The sequence below is a fragment of the Hypanus sabinus genome, chromosome 13, assembly GCF_030144855.1.
Source record: "Hypanus sabinus isolate sHypSab1 chromosome 13, sHypSab1.hap1, whole genome shotgun sequence".
NCBI lineage: Eukaryota > Metazoa > Chordata > Chondrichthyes > Myliobatiformes > Dasyatidae > Hypanus > Hypanus sabinus.
This window is the reverse complement of record NC_082718.1, coordinates 21,434,766-21,452,217: the sequence shown is the minus strand read 5'-3', so window position 1 is coordinate 21,452,217 and position 17,452 is coordinate 21,434,766. Positions and strand designations below refer to the sequence as shown.

Genomic DNA, 17,452 nt, shown 5'->3' with positions numbered 1-17,452 from the left:
CATTGGATAGGCTCCAGAGTAGGCTCATGACAATAATCCCGAAATGAACTGGTTAACATAAGAGGAGTGTTTAATGGCTCTGGGCCTGTATTTACTGAAGTTTAGAAGAATGGTGGTGGAGTGGGGTTTTGGAGATCTCTTTGAAACCTATCAAACATTGAAAAGCCTAGATAGGGTAAAAGTGGAGAGGATGTTTCCTGTAGTGGGGAAGTCAAGGAGCACTGTGCACAGTGTCAGAACAGAGATGAGGAGGAATTTCTTTAGCCAGAGGGTGATGAATCTGTGGCATTGCCACAGACTGCTGTGGAGTCAAATCATTAGGTACACTTAACGTGGAAGCTGATATTGTAGTGAAGGTATGGGGTTGCGAGGGTTAATAAATCAGCGTGATGTAATGGCAGAGCAGACCTGATGGGTTGAATGGCTGTTTTCTGCTTGAGTATTATGGCCTGTACACAAGTTCAAAAACTCATGATACTCGCCTTGTCATATCGTTGTTGACATTACCTGTCACATGCTTTTTTAAGTGGCATGACCCTGACATGTCATCCATTAACATTTATTGTATTTTGCTCATTTAGCGCAACAGCCTAGGGTAGGCCCTTCCTGCCCTTCGAGCCATGCCATCCAGCAGCCCCCATTAACCTTACCCTAACCATGGGACAATTTACAATGACCAGTTAACCTACCCAGTACGTCTTTGGACTGGGAAGAAACCAGAGCACTTGGAGAAAACCCACGCATTTCATGAGGAGAACAATCAGAGACTCCTTACAGAATGGTGCTGGAATTGCACTCCAAGCTCTGGAGTGCCCAGAGCGGTAACGCAGTCGTGCTAACCATTGTGCTATCACGTTCACTAAAATCAAATTTTCTCTTCAGCTTGTTCTGAGGAAATGGTGCGAGTTGATTCCTGGAGGAGAGTTCCGATGTTTTGTAAAGGAAAACAAATTAATAGGTACGATTCTGAAAATTATTTTGAACCTTTAAAGCAAAAATTTCCAATTGCTGAATGATTTAAATCTTATGGTCATTGTTTTTTGCAGGGATTACACAGAGAGATCATACACAATATTACAACCATGTCTGCAGTCAGGAAGCCAATATTCTTGGTTCCATTATTGATTTCTTTAAAGCTAAAGTACAATACAAGTTCCCAGATGAAGACTGTAAGTATATTCTATATAACCCTCTAAAAATAATTGCCAAGCTTCTAAGGGCCAGTTACAATGTAGGGCACTCTATTGGCACCTATTGTCCTCAGCAGTGTTTGAACTGCTTAGTCTGCAGTTGCTATCAATACCATTACATTATTTTTTAAGTTACCATTTATTCTTCAAGGTTCTGTTTTATTATTATTATTCATTTTGAACATGTTCAGAAGATGATTCTAGTGGAGGATATTTTCTGAGAGGTCTCGGGCGCCATGGTAGCTTAGCAGTTAGCGCAATGTTATTTCAGCTCGAGGTGTCGGAGTTCAGAGTTCAGTTCCAGCATCCTCTGCAAGTAAGCTTGTTCGTTCTTTCCATACATGTGTGGGTTTCCTCTGGGTGCTCTGGTTTCCTCCCACAGTCCAAATACATACCGGTCAGTAAGTTAATAGGTCATTGTAAATTGTCCTGTGACTAGGCGAGGGTTAAATAGGTGGGTTGCTGGGTGATGCAGCTCGTTAGCCTGGAAGTCCTTGTTCCGCTCCTTATGTCTAAATAAATAAAGTCTGATATCAGTGACAGCCCAAAACTGAGGTTTTGTCACGTACAAACCAGATCTGTTAAGCCAAAGTGGAGATAGTGGAGGCACACAAGACTGTAGGTGCTGGAATCTGGAGCAAAGAACAAACTGCTCAAGGAACTCAGTGAGTCAGGCAGCATTCTTGGAAGGAAATGGACGCTCAATATCTGGGCTCAAGTTTGTTATAGAACACTACAACACAGAAACAGGCCCTTTGGTACATCTTGTCTGTACTGATCAGTTATTCTGCTTAGTCTCATTAACCTGTACCTGGACCATAGCACTCCACATCCTTGCCATCCATATACTTAACCAAAGTTCTCTTACATGTTGCAATTGAACCCACATCTACTGCATCCATTGGCAGCTCGTTCCACACTCGCACCATCCTCTGAGTGAAGGAGTTCCCCCTTAACTACCTTTCACTCTTAACACCACGGTACCATGGCATTCAGCATGATGCTATTACAGCTCAAGAGTACAAAGTGCAATTCCGACATCAACTGAAAGGACTTTGTACGTGCTCTCCATAAAGGCATCAGTTTCCTCCCAGTCCAAAGACATACCAGCCAGTAGGTTAATTGGTCTTTGTAAATTGCCCTGTAATTTGGCTAGGGTTAAGTTGGTGGTTGCAGACAATGCGGCTCAAAGAGTCAGGGGGACCTGTTCTGTGTTGTAGCTCTAGATAATAAAAATAATTAACCCATAACCTCTAGTTCTAGACTCACCCAATCTCAGTGGGGGGAAAATATCCGTTTGTGTTTATGCTATCTATACCCCTCATCATTTTGTATACCTGTCAAATCTTTTCTCATTCTCCTGCACTCCAGGTAATAAAGTCCAAACCTATTCAACCTTTCCGTATAACTTAGTTCCTCAAGTACCAGCAACATCCTTTTATTTTTTTCTCTATACCTCATCAATCTTACTCATATCTTTCCTATAAGTGACGAGATGTGCGTACAACAAAGATGAAGGGTCTTGACCCAAGACATTCACTCCCCATTTCTCTCCACACTTGCTGTCTAACCTGCTGAGTTCCTCCAGTGTTTGTTCTTTACACAAGTAATGAGTTAAATCCAAGTTCCTTTATAATGTTACATCTTTAATGTACTTTGGAAATGATAGTGTTGAAATAGAGCAAAGATCTCCATGTTTTGTGTTGTGATTATATCAACTGAAATCTGTTATTTATCTGAAACTTGGGCACATTTACCAGCAAGTGGAAGCTGTAGAAGAATACTTTGTAATTGGATATTAATGTTCTAATGAATTGCTTATCAAAGTAATTTGACAAACCTTATTGTGCTGAAATGATTGCCTCTAAATATATCAGAATCAGATTTACTATCACTGGCATATTGGCATATGTCGGTACATTTGGGATTTTCGGGCAGCAGTGCAATAAATCCAGTAAAGAATATATAAATATATATTACAATAAGAAAATATTTAAAAAGTAGTTCAAAATTTGACATGATTTAGAATGTTCTCTGCGTGTGATTTAAAGCTTTGTGGCTCACTTGAGGAAGAGTCAGGCAGTGCATAGTAGTGTGCTCTTGAGAATAGAATGAGACGTTTTAAGCTGTTGTGATTAACCTGCTTTACAGTAAATGGTCTAAAAATTCTTACAACATCCTGGCATTTTTTATATAAAGTGCAGTCGTGAACAATAGCCAGATTAGAAATGCTGATTGAGTCAACTAGTTCCCGAAGAGAACTAGGCCAATCAGATGGTTCACTGCTGCTCAGTGATAGAACATTAAAATAATAATATATACAATTAAGAAACATTAAAATATTACTAGAAATACTGGAGTCATGATGAAGTTGCTGGAGAGAGACATTTATACACGTGCTGTCCTCCATAATTCAGAGAAATTGAAGGATAAGGTTACAGGGTGACAAAACATGACAGGAGCACTTGGAACAGAAAACTAATCCCTACCGGGAGAAAACAGCACCTGTTCTTTCTGCTCTGTTCTCCAGCAGTTTAAGGAGTAAGTCCAGCTGGAACATAACTCACAAGTGCTCTTGAAAGTCAGGTATTAACCCTACCTGCCAACAACCAAGCATTGTGATTACATTTATCATGGCTTCCTTGATTGTAGTACGTTGCAGTAGCAAATGCCACTTTGTTATTAAATACTTTCATTACAACATATTTACAAGATTAATTATAGATTAACCTATGAAAATAATTGTTTAATGTATTCATTGTTAGCATGTACAAAAGATGCTTCAGAATTCTCATCCCTTGTTATCTTTTGTTTGCAGTTGTGTTTGATGTATACAGAGACAGTCGGGTATGTAACCTTAACTGAAATGGAAACAAGGTAGTGGTTTTCCATTGCTTAAGATAACGTGTCCACTTCTATCAATATTTTTACACTTTTATTGAAGTCCCTTTACCAGATCTTGCCAAGAAGTGATGAGCAAATTCAGACTTTCTCCAAATTGGAGAAAGTAGAGGGAGAATGAGAGGCAAGGACTGGGAGAAGCTCTGATGGGGTAAAGGACTTCAGCTGAAGAAAATGGGTAGTCTTGGAGAAGGGTCAAAGATCTCTCCCATGCAACTCTTGACTTACTCCACTTCAGACTTCCGTATCTCCAGCATGGTGGTAGCTCAGAATCAAATTTGTTCTGGGGATCTTTGATAGATGTTGTCTTCTTGAGGCAGTGCCTCCTGTCGATCCTACTGATATTGGGGAGGGATATGCCTATGATGTATTGGGCTGAGTCTACTATTTTCTGCAGCTTCTGATATTCCTGCAGTTTCAAATTGTTATTTTTTTAAAATTTATTGAGATGCACCATGGAATAGGCCCTTTCAACCCTGCGAGCTGCACCTGCCCCCCAGCTATCCCCTGATTTAATCTTGGCCTGATCATGGGACAATTTACAATGACCAATTAACCTACCAATCGGTACATCTTTGGACTGTGGGAGGAGACCAGAGCACCCAGAGGAAACTCGCGCAGTCATCGGAATAGTGTACAAACTTCTTGGAGGCAGTGGTGGAAATTGAACCCGGGTCACTGGTGTTGTAAAATGTTGTGCTAACTACCACACCCCTTGATGTACCAGACCAGGATGCAACCAACCAGGATTCTTTCAACAGAACATCTGTAGAAATTTGCTAGTGTTTGATGACAAGCTGAATCATTTATATGCTGGACCTATATTTGAGTTATTGATTGGACCTCTTCCCTCTACTGTCCCTCCTTGAATTTGTTTTCTTTATCAATTAACCATCAGCTTGAACTAAAATAAGGCCATAGTCTCTGAAATTAGAGTCAGAGGGGAGGCCATTTGGACCATCTTGTCCATGCAAACCAAGATGCCTATCCCTAGCTGAGGGGTTATCTGCAGGATGCTTTAGTTTGATACAACCCACTTATTTAAATTGGACTGCCTAATACTTGTACCAGAAGCTAAAGTGGAAAAAAAGTCTCACTTCAACTACAAATCTCTCTGAATATAATAATTTAATCAAACAACATTGTGCAGGAGAATAGTTAGGAGAGGGATTAGTTATGTATGAAGTTTAGGATTTATGGATATTTGTCTGCATTTGACCCATATCCATCAAACCTTTCCTATCCATGTACCTATGTCTTTAAAAAAGTTAATGTACCTGCCTCATCCATTTCCTCTGGCAGCTCAACCACTGTCTGTGTGATATTGTTAATTTATTGATAGATCTGTTGGTTACAGATCTCAAGTTTTTGTTAGAAGGATCACCTTGCTCACATCGTTAAGCCACTCCTGTGATTTGTTTCTTAGGGCAAGGTGTGGATCATCGATTTTAACCCATTTGGAGAGGTGACAAATGCTTTGCTTTTCACCTGGGATGAGCTGACTTCTGGACACGTCATCAGTGAGGGAGCCCTTGCTGAACTGGTAAAAGCCATCTACTGACTGTTTCTTTACGTTACAGATTCTTGATTTGCGGTACACTTCTGTTGTGAGACTGTCCTCTGTTACAGCTTTGCCTGTAAATTCTAAATTTCACACATAACTAATCCCTCGCCTCTGTAATTTTTGTGTGTTTTGCTGTTTGTTTAAATGCTTATTTGCAGTTAAAAGTGAGACTATTTCAATTTTAGCTTCAGTACTGGCATTAGATGGGCCTGAGGGTGAGAGCCAGTGATGCCCAATTGGGGGAGGGGGTTTTGGGGAAGAAACAGTTTTGTTTTGCTATTATTTTGTCTGTCTCTATGCTGGTCGTGTATTGTTCTGCTGACTGTTGTGAGCATGCTACCTGAAGCATGGCGGCACTTGCGGGCTGCCACCAGCACATCCTCAGACTGTTGGTTACTGATGCCAGTGGTGCATTTCACTGTGTTTCAATGTACTCATGACAAATAAATCTAATCTAATTTATATAATATGTGGGTTATATCAAAGTAAGGCATCCTGCACTGAATCCCTCAGCCAGAACCTGGTGAAGGGTCTCAGTCTGAAACATTGATTCTTTATTCTTCTCCATAGATGATACCTGATCTGCTGAGTTCTTCCAATATTTTGTGTGTGTTACTTTGGTAAAACTTTGTCCCTTTTGGGTGAGATTCATCTTGCCTACGGACCAATTATTTTTCATTCATTTATCTGGATCTGGGCACTTCTGGCGATATTTAACGTAAATATTGCATTGGGCCTTTAACCAAACATTAGCTGAACAAGGATCAAGGTGCACAACACAGTACATATAACACACACACAACACAAAATAATATCACTACAAATAAAATAACAAATTAGAAGGTACATTTAGGACACAAGTTTTGAAAGGTAAACTGTATAGTGCTACTGGCACTTCATACATGGTGAGACCTGCGTGGTGGCATGGAGGTCTTCCTGGATGTTTCCCATCCTAACAGTTCCTGTCCTAACACTACAGTACATCCTGCATGAGGGGAGGGGTTCAAAGAGATTGTTGGATAGATGGGAGGGGTCATTGACAATGTTAAAGGACCTGTGTATCCTTTTTAAATTTTGGGAGGGGTCTTGGATGATTAGCGCACTGACCTACAGCATTTGATGATTCATTCTTCCTGATTTCAATTTCTTAGGATGCTCCAGTCTTCCGCTACATAACAAGTGAAATGACTGTGCAACCCAGCCCCTATTTAAGTTATCGGTTGCCCAAGGACTTTGTGGACTTGTCAAGAGGCGAAGATGCTCATAAACTAATTGATTTTCTTAAACTGGTAAGGCAAATATGGAACTGTTATCGGTTTTGTTTAAACAAAACTTAAAGCTGTATGGGTTCAAATAAGTCCTCAGGACCAACATACAGTTTTATTTCTGTAAGCAATAAGATTCTCCTCGTGTGAAGTTGATGGATCAGGATAAATTGTTTGTTGGTTCAGTGTTCGATATTTTTAATCAGAGGGTGTGAGTTTGCCATTAAGCCCTAAGTATCATTTGATCTGAGAGTTCATTAGTAAAACTTCTGGATGAACTAGCACCAAGGAGTATAATTTTAAGATGATTGGAGGAAAGTATGGAGGGGATGTCAGAGGTGAGTTTTTTTTTAAACTGAGTGGTTGGTGTGGGTGCCCTGCCAGGGGTGGTAGTAGAAGCAGATACATTAGGGTGGGGGGGGGGCAGTCCCATCTTGGGTTCTGTAGACCCCTTGTTAATGGTAAAACTCATTGGCATAAAAACGGTTTGGAACTCTTGCATTAGGGGCGTTTAAGAAACTCTTAAATAGGCACATTGATGATAGAAAAATGGAAGGCTATTTGGGAGGAAAGGCTTAAATTGATTGTGAAGTAGGTCAAAAGGTCTGTGCAACATCTTGGCCATACAGTGTTACATAAAACAGTACAACCCATGAACAGGCCCTTCGGCCCACAATGCCCACATGGAACATGATTGCAAGTTAAGTGAGATTCCTTTCTGCCTGTGCATGATCCATATGCCTCCATTCCCTGCCTACTCACCTGTCTGTCCAAAAGTATCTGAAACAGTACTGCCCCTGACATTGTGTACCAGCAACTTGCCACTCTGCAGTTACATAAAATTGCCTCACACATCATCTTTAAATGTGTTCCTGAATAGTCTTGTTCCCGATAGAAGTTGACTCACTTAAGACAAAGCCTTAGGAGCGGAATTGGACCAATCAACCCATTGAGTCTGCACTACCATTCAATCATGACCGATTTACAATGCTGTGCAATAATCTTAATTGTGTATGTGCATATGTGTGTATATGTATGTGTGTATACATATGAGAGAGAGAGAGAGCACTAAGGTGCCTAAGACTTGAACAGTACAGTAATAATTTTATGTATTACACTGTATTGCTGCCACAGAAAAAAATTACATGACATGTGTAAATGATAAACCTGATTCTGATCTCTGTCTCTATTGTGGACTGAGAGTGTGAAGGGTGTAAAGAGAGGAAAATCATGGTTGGAAAAGGGGGATGGGAGAGGGACGGGGTAACACCAGAGAGCAGTTCTATAATGATAAGAAACCAATTGTTTGGCATCAAATGTCCTTGCCTGGTGTCCCTGTGCCCCTGGCACCCTTTTACTGCCTCCTGTGGTGCTCCACACTTGACATTCCTAACACCCTTTGCTTCTGCCTGATTTACAAACTTGCTCTCACTCCACATTGACATACAGTACTGTGCAAAAGTCGCCGTCACCTTAGCTATATATATGTTTCTAAGACTTTTGTACAACACTTTATTTTCCCTCTCAACCCCATTCTCCTGCCTTCTCACCGTATCCTCTGACACCTTCACTAATAAAGAACCTATCAATCTTGTGCCATCTTGGGTCATGGAGATGCTACCAGCATAGTGACTGATGTAATAGATACAAGGGGGCTAACTAGAATGGTTAATTAGATTTTATGTTAGCTTATCTCATGTGCAAAGCAGGGAGTGCAGTTACGGAGTAGATTGAGCTTGCAGACAATATGAAGCTAGGTGGAGGTGCAAGTAGTGTTGAGGAAGCAGGGAATCTACTGAAGGTCTTGTGTAGACTTGTAGAATGGGCAAAGAAGTGGCAAATAGAATATGGTGTAAGGAAGTGTATGTTCATTCACTGGTAAAAAGAATAAAGACATAGACTACTTTTTAAATGGAGAAAATTCAAAAATCAGAGGTAATGAGTCTTGAGTCCTTGTGCAGGATTCAAACTTGCAGGTTGAATCAGTGGGAAGGCAAATGCAATGTTAGCATTCATTTCAAGAGAACTAGAATATAAAAGATGCAACACTGAGGCTTTATAAGGTAATGAACAGAACACAGTTGGAGCATTGAAAGCAGTTTTGGGTCCCTTATCTAAGAAAAGATGTGCTGCGGTTGGAAAGGGTCCAGAGGAGTTCATGAGAATAATTCCAGTAATGAAAGGGTTAATTATGAGAAGTGTTTGTTGGCTCTGTATCTGTACTCACTGGAGTTTACAAGAATAAGGTGGGGAGCTCTCATTGAAACCTGTCAAATATTAAAATACTAGAGTGGATGTGAAGAGGATATTTCCTATAGTAGGCGAGTCTAGGACCGGGGGGGCACAGCCTCAGAATAGAGGGATGTTCATTTAGAACAGAGATGGGGAATTTTTTGAGCCATAGGGTGGTGAATCTGTGGAATTAATTGCCACAGATGGCTGAGAAGACCAAATCATTGGGTATATTTAAAGTGGAGGTTGATAGGTTCTTGAGTAGTCCGGGTATCAAAGTTACGGGGCGAAAGTAGGAGAATGGGGTTGAGGGAGTAATAAAACAGCCAAATGGAATGGCGGAGCAAAGTTGATGGGCTGAATGGCCTAATTCTTCTTCTATATCTTATGGTCTTAAGAACAAAATGAAAATAGCTGATTCTATTACTTCTTTTCTCTCTAGACAAGAAATCAAGCACCAGACAGCTCTGATGATGATGGATAGCAGCTTCCCTGTATACAGTCAGTTCTTCCTGGGATAAATGTAAAACAAATGACAGGCCTGAATTAACTCTGAATAGATATCCATGTGAGTTCCTTGACACTCACTTACAAAGTTTTATATAGATTAAGTTTGAAAATACTACTTCATTTCTCAAATAAGTCTGATGTAGCACGGTATAAAGTTTACAAATCGAACAGCATGTGAAATACTTCTCAAAAATAACCATGTTGTAAAGGTCTAGTATATCTATGGGTATGATAAACTTCTGTAAAATTAAATTTTTATAAATTGGAAGTGAATTCAGTTGTACCTTTGTTCATTGCTGTAAAACAGGTATATACCATGGGAGACAGATCTGGCCTGTAACAGGTCGTTGTTACCTTTTTTTTTTGAGATACAGCTTGCTAACAGGCCATTCAGGCCCAATGAGACTGCGTGACCAATTAACATACTAACCTGTGTGTCTTCAGAATGTGGGAGGAAACCGAAGCACCTGGAGGAAACTCATTTGGTCATGGGGAGAACATACAAGCTCCTTACAGTCAGCGGGAGGAATGGAGCCTGGGTCACTGGCACTGTAAAGTGCTGAGCTAACCACTACCATACAGTTTCTTACTCAGAAACTTTCTGTAACTAATTTTATCCTGTTTGCTGTATTTTAAAAAGCAGTTCAACAAGTTGTACCATATCACATTGATGTTACAAAAAAGTCACTATTATTTGTGAAAGTGGGAACTGAAAATGAAAATCTTCCATGCTGTGCCTCTTATGAAAGCAGATCAGGTATGATAAGCAGAGAGGATGTACAAAATTGGGGGATGTGGATGGGGTAAATGTGAGCGAGGCCTCCGTCAGTTAGGGTTGACCTTGGATGTTGCGTCCTAGCTGTCTAGGTACTCAAGCCTGGGTGGTACAGTATGGAGAGGAAGCTCCCACTCTCCACGCATCTGATTAACCCAAAGTAACAGCAGAGACTGATAGAGTTTAGCACCAGCAGCATCGCGGGAGTTACCAGTCAGCGTTGAACTCAATGTTGGACTGCCTTATGGACTCCAGCTCTGGATTTTAGCCTTGGGGTTTACTCCCAAAGCCTTCCCCATAAGTGGGTATAGCTGTAAGGCAGGAGAGGTTTGCAATCAGAGTTTTCCTTCTAGATAAGCTGCAGCCATGACCAATGAGCCTCATCTGCCTGAAGCAACTGGTTTTAAGGCACCAGTAACCTGCCTTTGCCCCTTCTGTCAGTAGAAATGGTTCTGCTAGGCTTAGTAGCTAAACCACAAGTGAAAGGCAGGAGCTGAACTTGGTTGTCGGAGGTGATTTGTGGTCCATGCCATTGGGAGTATTTAATAGATGGTGGGAGCTTGTCCTCGTTACCACCCCTGACTATAACAACCCTAAGAAACCATAAGTAAATGCAAGGCAGGCTTTTTCCCCTGAGGTTGGGTGAGACTGGAACCAGATGTCATGGATTAAAGGGTGAAAGGTGAAATATCTAAGGGAAACGAGAGAGAACTTCTTCATTCTGAGGGTGGTGAGTGTGTGAAACGAGCTGCCAATGGAAGTGATGGATGTGGATTTGATTTTAACATTTAAGAGAAGGTTGGATAAGTACGTGGATGGGAAGGGTAGGGAAAGCTGTGGTTCAGGTGTGGGTCGATGGGACTAGGCAGAATAATATGTCAGCAAGGACTAGATGGGCTGAAGAACCTGTTAATGTGTTGTAGTGCTCTCTGACTATTTAAAAAGACGTCATCGATGTGACTTTTTAACTGCCAAGACCATTAGTATTTTGGGGGGAGAAAACCCTGACATTTGTACAGTATAGGGTAACGTAAACACTTGGTGTCCACTTTATTAAATACACCTGTACACCTTATTAATGCAAATCTCTAAACAACCAATTATGTGCAGGCAACTCAGTGCACTAAAGCATACAGACATGGTCAAGAGCTTCAGTTATTGTTCAGACCAAACATCAGAATGGGGAAGAAATGTGATCTCAGTGACTTTGACCATGGAACAATTCGTGTCAGATGGGGTGGTGTGAGTATTTCAGAAACTGCTGATCTCCTGGGACTTCCACACACAGAACAGTTTCTAGAGTTTACAGAGAATGGTGTGACAAACATAAGACATCCATCCAGTGAATGGCAGTTCTGTGGACAAAAACACCTTATTAATGAGAGGTGTCAGGGGAGAACGACCAGACTGATTTGAGCTGCCAGGAAGCCGACAGTAACTCAAGTAACCACACATTGTAACAGTGGTGTGCAGACGAGCATCTCTGAACCTGGAAATGGTTGGCCTACAGCCACTCCTCTGCACGTTTACATGTATTTGCTTCTACTACCCATAGTGCTTTCCCTTTACATTCCTTCTTCACCTTTCCTGCCTGTCCCCTCCCTGCTTCCCCTCCCCCACCCCTTGATCTTTCCCCTTACTAGTTTTTCACCTGGCACCTACCAGCCTTCTCCTTCCCACCCTCCCCCCACCTTCTTTATAGGGCCCCTGCCCCCCTCCCTCTTCAGTCCTGATGAAGGGTCTCAGCCGGAAACGTTGACTGCTCGTTTCCACAGATGCTGCCCGACCTGCTGAGTTCCTCCAGCTTGTTGTAGGTATTTGCTTTGGTGTGTTGATGTGATATTCAACAGTTATAAAGAATTAAGTATAAACTTAGAGATTAAAGAAAGGATGTGGAATAAAATGTGCATAAATATATAAATACCAGCATGTATTTGCATTGTAAAAAGAATTATAAAAAATGGTCTAAGGTTTTTACAGTGAAGTGACTAGATAATATAGTGGAGTGGGTGGTGGGGGGTTAACTAAAAAGTTCAAATAAGTTTTGTTACCCAAGAAGATGTATGTCATCATGTACAACCCTGCTATTGACTAGAATGGTTGATCAAATTAACCGGCTGAGGGAAGAAACTTCTAAAGTGGTGTGTTTTTTCCCCCCTTATGACAGTTTCCAGAAGGGAGCTTTAGGGAAAGGCAGTTTGCTGGTTGTGTAGTCTCTGCAGTGATTTTTCTGCCCACTTCTTTGTCCTGGACACAGAAGTCCTGCAACAAATTTAACAACTTATGCCTGTGATATTAATTCTGATTCTGTTTCTGCAGTGATGGTAGTCTGTAGCTAATGAACTTTCCCGCTGACCTAACAATTTGCTGTAGTTTTCATATGCTGTGAGAGAATGTTACACCAAACCAAATGGTAATTAAATGGTAATTAATAATGACATGCTAAGATCTCAAAAGAACATTGAGGATACTAATATCATGGAACAGCTAAACTGTGAGGGTCAGTAAACAGAGGAGTACAGTAGAATCTTTTACACCAGATATGAAGTGATACCAATCATTTGCAGTTATTGGCTTAAGTTAGCATTGCAGATAATAGTTTATCAAAATCTTATTTGTAGATAAGGAGCTGTTGGCAGGGATGTCAGCAGACAGACAGACAGACATACTTTATTGATCCCGAGGGAAATTTGGTTTCATTACAGCCTCACCAGCCAAGAATAGTGAAGAAATATAGCAATATAAAACCATAAATAATTAAATAATAATGTTAATCATGCCAAGTGGAAATAAGTCTAGGACCAGCCTATTGGCACAGGGTGTCTGACACTCTGAGGGAGGAGTTGTAAAATTTGATGGCACAGGTAGGAATGACTTCCTATGATGCTCAGTGTTACATCTCGGTGGAATGAGTCTCTGGCTGAGTGTACTCCTGTGCCTAACCAGTACATTATGGAGTGGATGGGAGTCATTGTCCAAGATGGCATGCAACTTGGACAGCATCCTCTTTTCAGACACCACCATCAGAGAGTCCAGTTCCACCCCCACAACATCACTGGCCTTATGAATAAGTTTGTTGATTCTTTTGGTGTCTGCTGTCCTCATCCTGCTGCCCCAGCACACAACAACAGCAAACTAATAGCAATGGTGTGCGCTTCTGGGAAAAATGAGAAAAGAGCAGGGCATATATATTCCAAAAATGAAGAAAATGGTAAAATAGTACAACTGTGGCTGACAAGGGAAGTCAGAGCTATTGTAAAAGCAAAAGAAAGGGCATACAACAAAGCAAAAATTAGTGGGAAGATAGGGAATTGGGAAGTTTTAAAAAACCTACAGAGAGCAACTAAAAAAAAAATCATTAGAAGGGAAAAGATGAATATGAAAGCAAGCTTGCAAATAATATCAAAGTGGATAATGAAAATGTTTTCAAGTATGTTAAAAATAAAATAAATTAGTGGACATAGGACTGCTAGAAAATGAGGCAGGAGAAATAACAGGAGTCAAAGAGATGGCTGATGAACTAAATGAGTGTTTTGAATCAGTCTTCACTGTGGAAGACACTAGCAATATACCTGATGTAGTGTGTGAAGGAAGAGAAGCGGGTGCTGTTACTATTACAAGATAGAAGGTGCTCAAAAAGCTAAAAAATCTAAAGGTACGTAAGTCACCCAGACCAGATGAACTGCACCCTAGGGTTCTGAAAGAGATAACGTTAGAGATTGTGGTGGCACTAGAAATGATCTTTTAAAAATCATTGGACTCTGGCAAGGCGCCAAAGGACCGGAAAATTGCAAATGTCACTCCACTCTTTAAGAAAGGAGGAAGCAGCAGAAAGGAAATTATAGACGAGTTAGCCTGACCTCAGTGGTTGGGAAGATGTTAGAGTCAATTGTTAAGGATGAAGTGATGGAGTACTTGGTGACACAGGACAAGACAAAGTCAGCATGGTTTCCTTCAAGGAAAATCCTATCTGTTAAAATCTGTTGGAATTCTTTGAGAAGATTACAAGTAGAATAGATAAAGGGGATGCAGTGGATGTTGTATATTTGGACTTTAACAAGGCCTCTGACAAGGTGCCACACATGAGACTGCTTACTGCCTCAATAAAGCAGCCAACATAACCCATCCATCCTGGATATTCTCTCTTTGCCTCTTCCATCGTGCAAAAGGTACAAAAGTCTGAAACCATGGAACAACAGGCTCAAGGACAGCTTCTGTTATAACGGTTTCCTAGTATAAGATAGGCTATCGACCTCACAGTGTAACTCATTATGCTCTTGCAATTTATTGTTTACAACATTGCACTTATCACTGTAGCTGTTACACTCCTAATTTATATTATTGTTTTACTGGTCTACTGTAATGATCTGACATGTATGCATACTATACAAGGCAAACTTTTCACTGTACTTCATTACATGAGACAAAAACAAATCAATTCCAAGGACTCTGAAGGGTTTTTACCTGAAACATTTACTGTTCATCTCTCTCCATTGACACTGCCAAACCCACAGAGTTCCTCCAGCATTTTGTGTGTCGCATAGATATCTTTCCACTTTCTATTTAATGGGAAAATTGTAAACCAACAATGACTCTCACTGTGAAAAGAAATGAACAGTCAATGTTTTGAGCCAAAAGCATTCGTCAGGACTCATGAAAGGTCCTGCAGGAGGGTCTCGGCCTGAAACATCGATATTATATTTCTTTTTGTAGATGTTGCCTACTGTGTGGAATTCCTCCAGCGTTTTGTGTTTGTGTTACTCTGGACTTCCAGCATCTGCAGAATCTCCTGTGTTTAAGGCTCTCATTGTGTACAGAATAAAACATCCACTTGGGGGAGCTCAAACTTCAATGTTTGGCGGCATGTGCTGATGGAAAATTAAGGCTATATTATATATGTCCATTTAGAAGGGATAGTAGTAAATGCAAATTTTAAAGATTGTGGCAGGGCGGAGGCAAAGCAATGAACATACTAATGGTAGCAGTTTCTAAATGGTGCAGTAAAATTTGCATTAATGCAGTTGTTCATGTACTGAAGTTTGTACCCAGTAGTTTATTAATCCATTACTCAAAGAGCTGGACTTTTTATTGAAGTTATTTTATACTTCTTGTTGAACTCATTAAAACCTGAATACTGAAAGGCCTGAATAGAATGGGTGAGGGGAGGACATTAACATCAGTGGGAGAGTCTAGGATCTGAGGGCCCTTTAAAGCAGAGATGAGGTCGTATTCCTTCAATCAGTGATGAAGTCATTGCCACACATGCCTGTGGAGGCCAAATCATTGGGTGTACTTAAGCACCCACTGGGCAGCAGGTACAAAAGCCAGAAGTCCCACAGCTACTTCCTTTCAACCATTCAGTTGTTGAATCAATCAGCACAATCCTAAGGGTGTCTATTTTCTCAAAACCACCTACCCCTCCACCTATCATTATATCATCTGCAAACTTTGCAACAAAGCTATTAATTCCATCGTCCAAGTCATTGATATATAACATTAAAAGAATCGGTCCCAACACAGACCGCTGTAGAACACTTCTAGTCATGGCAGCCAACCAGAAAAGGCTCCTTTTATTCCCATTCTTTGCCTCCTGCCAATTGTTTTATCCATGCTAGAATCATTCCTGTAATACCATGGGCTCTTGGCTTATTAAGCAACTTCGTGTGGCACCTCTTCAAAGACCTTCTGAAAATCCAAGAACACAACATCAACCGTTTCTCATTTGTCTATCCTGCTTGTCATTTCTTCAAAGAATTCCAACAGATTTGTTTGGCAAGATTTTCCCTTGAGGAAGCTATGCTGACTATGGCCTATTTTATCATGTGTCTCCAAGTATCCTGAGACCTCAACCTTTATAATTGACTCCAACATCTTCGCAACCACTGAGGTCAAACTAACTGGCCTATAGTTTCCTTTCTTCTGCCTCTCTCCCTTCTTGAGGAGTGGAGTGCCATTTGCAATTTTCCAGTCTTCCAGAACCATTCCAGGATTGAGTGATTCTTGAAAGATCATTGCTAATGCCTCCACGGTCTCTTCAGCCACTTATTTCAGAACTCAGGACTGTACACCATATGCTCCAGGTGACTTATCTACCTTCAAACCTTTCATTTTCCCAAGAGCCTTCTCCCTAGTAATGGTAACTTCACACACCTCATGCCCTCTGACGCCTGGAGCTTTCACCATACTGCCAGCATCTTCCAGAATGATGCAAAATATTCAACTTGATAGTTGTTCCCCTATTACTAGCTCTCTGGCATCAATTCATAGCAGTCCAATATCCATTCTTGCCTCTCTTTAACACTTTATGTATCTGAAGAAACTTCTGGTATTCTCTTTAGTACTATTGGCTAGTTTACTTTTGCATTCCTTCTTAATACTCTAGTATTCCTACTTTGAGCTTTGAAAGAGGTAAAGAAACTCAGATATGCAGGAAGGTCTGCTTGATGAAATGCACTTAGGGAATCTCTGGCTTATGATTTAGGAATAGGGTTGGGGAATGTACAGCCCTCAATCCTGCACTGTCTCTCTTCCTGTATGTTCCCATGCAAGGGCACTCCAGGGACAATATGCAGAGGTCACTGGTCTGGAGGTTGAAGTCCAGGGATCACCAAGTTCCAAAGATGAAAGCCCTGAGTGGGCTTGTCTGGATGTTGTAGTCTGAGCCAGAGACAAAAGGTCAGGGGCCTGATGTCTGCAATTCTGAGAGTTCAGAGCCCAATACTGTTGGTCAGAGACCTGGAGCAGCCTGACTCAGGGTGGAGGCCTTTCTGTGTGTATACATAGGTGCGTGGGTGGGAGAGTGGGAAAGGAGCTTGCTTTGTTGTTGTTTGGTTTTAAACCATAAGATCATTAGATATAGGAGCAGAATTAGGTCATTCGGCCCATTGAGTCTGCTCCGGCATTTCATCATGGCTGATCCATTTCCCTCTCAACCCCCATTTTCCTGCCTTCTCCCCATAACCTTTCAAACCCTGACTAATCAAGGACCAATCAACACTCAATGACTTGTCCACCA

The 17,452-nt window shown here is 41.1% G+C and overlaps 1 protein-coding gene across 1 annotated transcript in view; it reads left to right on the top strand.

The window, feature by feature from the left end:
• cdc123 (cell division cycle 123 homolog (S. cerevisiae)) overlaps positions 1 to 9,929 on the top strand; it is a 31,022-nt gene extending 21,093 nt beyond the window's left edge. Inside the window, exons 8-13 of the mRNA XM_059987286.1 lie at positions 883 to 958; positions 1,047 to 1,169; positions 4,009 to 4,037; positions 5,518 to 5,634; positions 6,807 to 6,944; positions 9,595 to 9,929. Of these exons, the coding sequence (XP_059843269.1) occupies positions 883 to 958; positions 1,047 to 1,169; positions 4,009 to 4,037; positions 5,518 to 5,634; positions 6,807 to 6,944; positions 9,595 to 9,636 (525 nt within the window). The 3' untranslated portion in view covers positions 9,637 to 9,929. The remainder of the gene's footprint in view (positions 1 to 882; positions 959 to 1,046; positions 1,170 to 4,008; positions 4,038 to 5,517; positions 5,635 to 6,806; positions 6,945 to 9,594) is intronic.
• Positions 9,930 to 17,452: the final 7,523 nt, after the last annotated feature.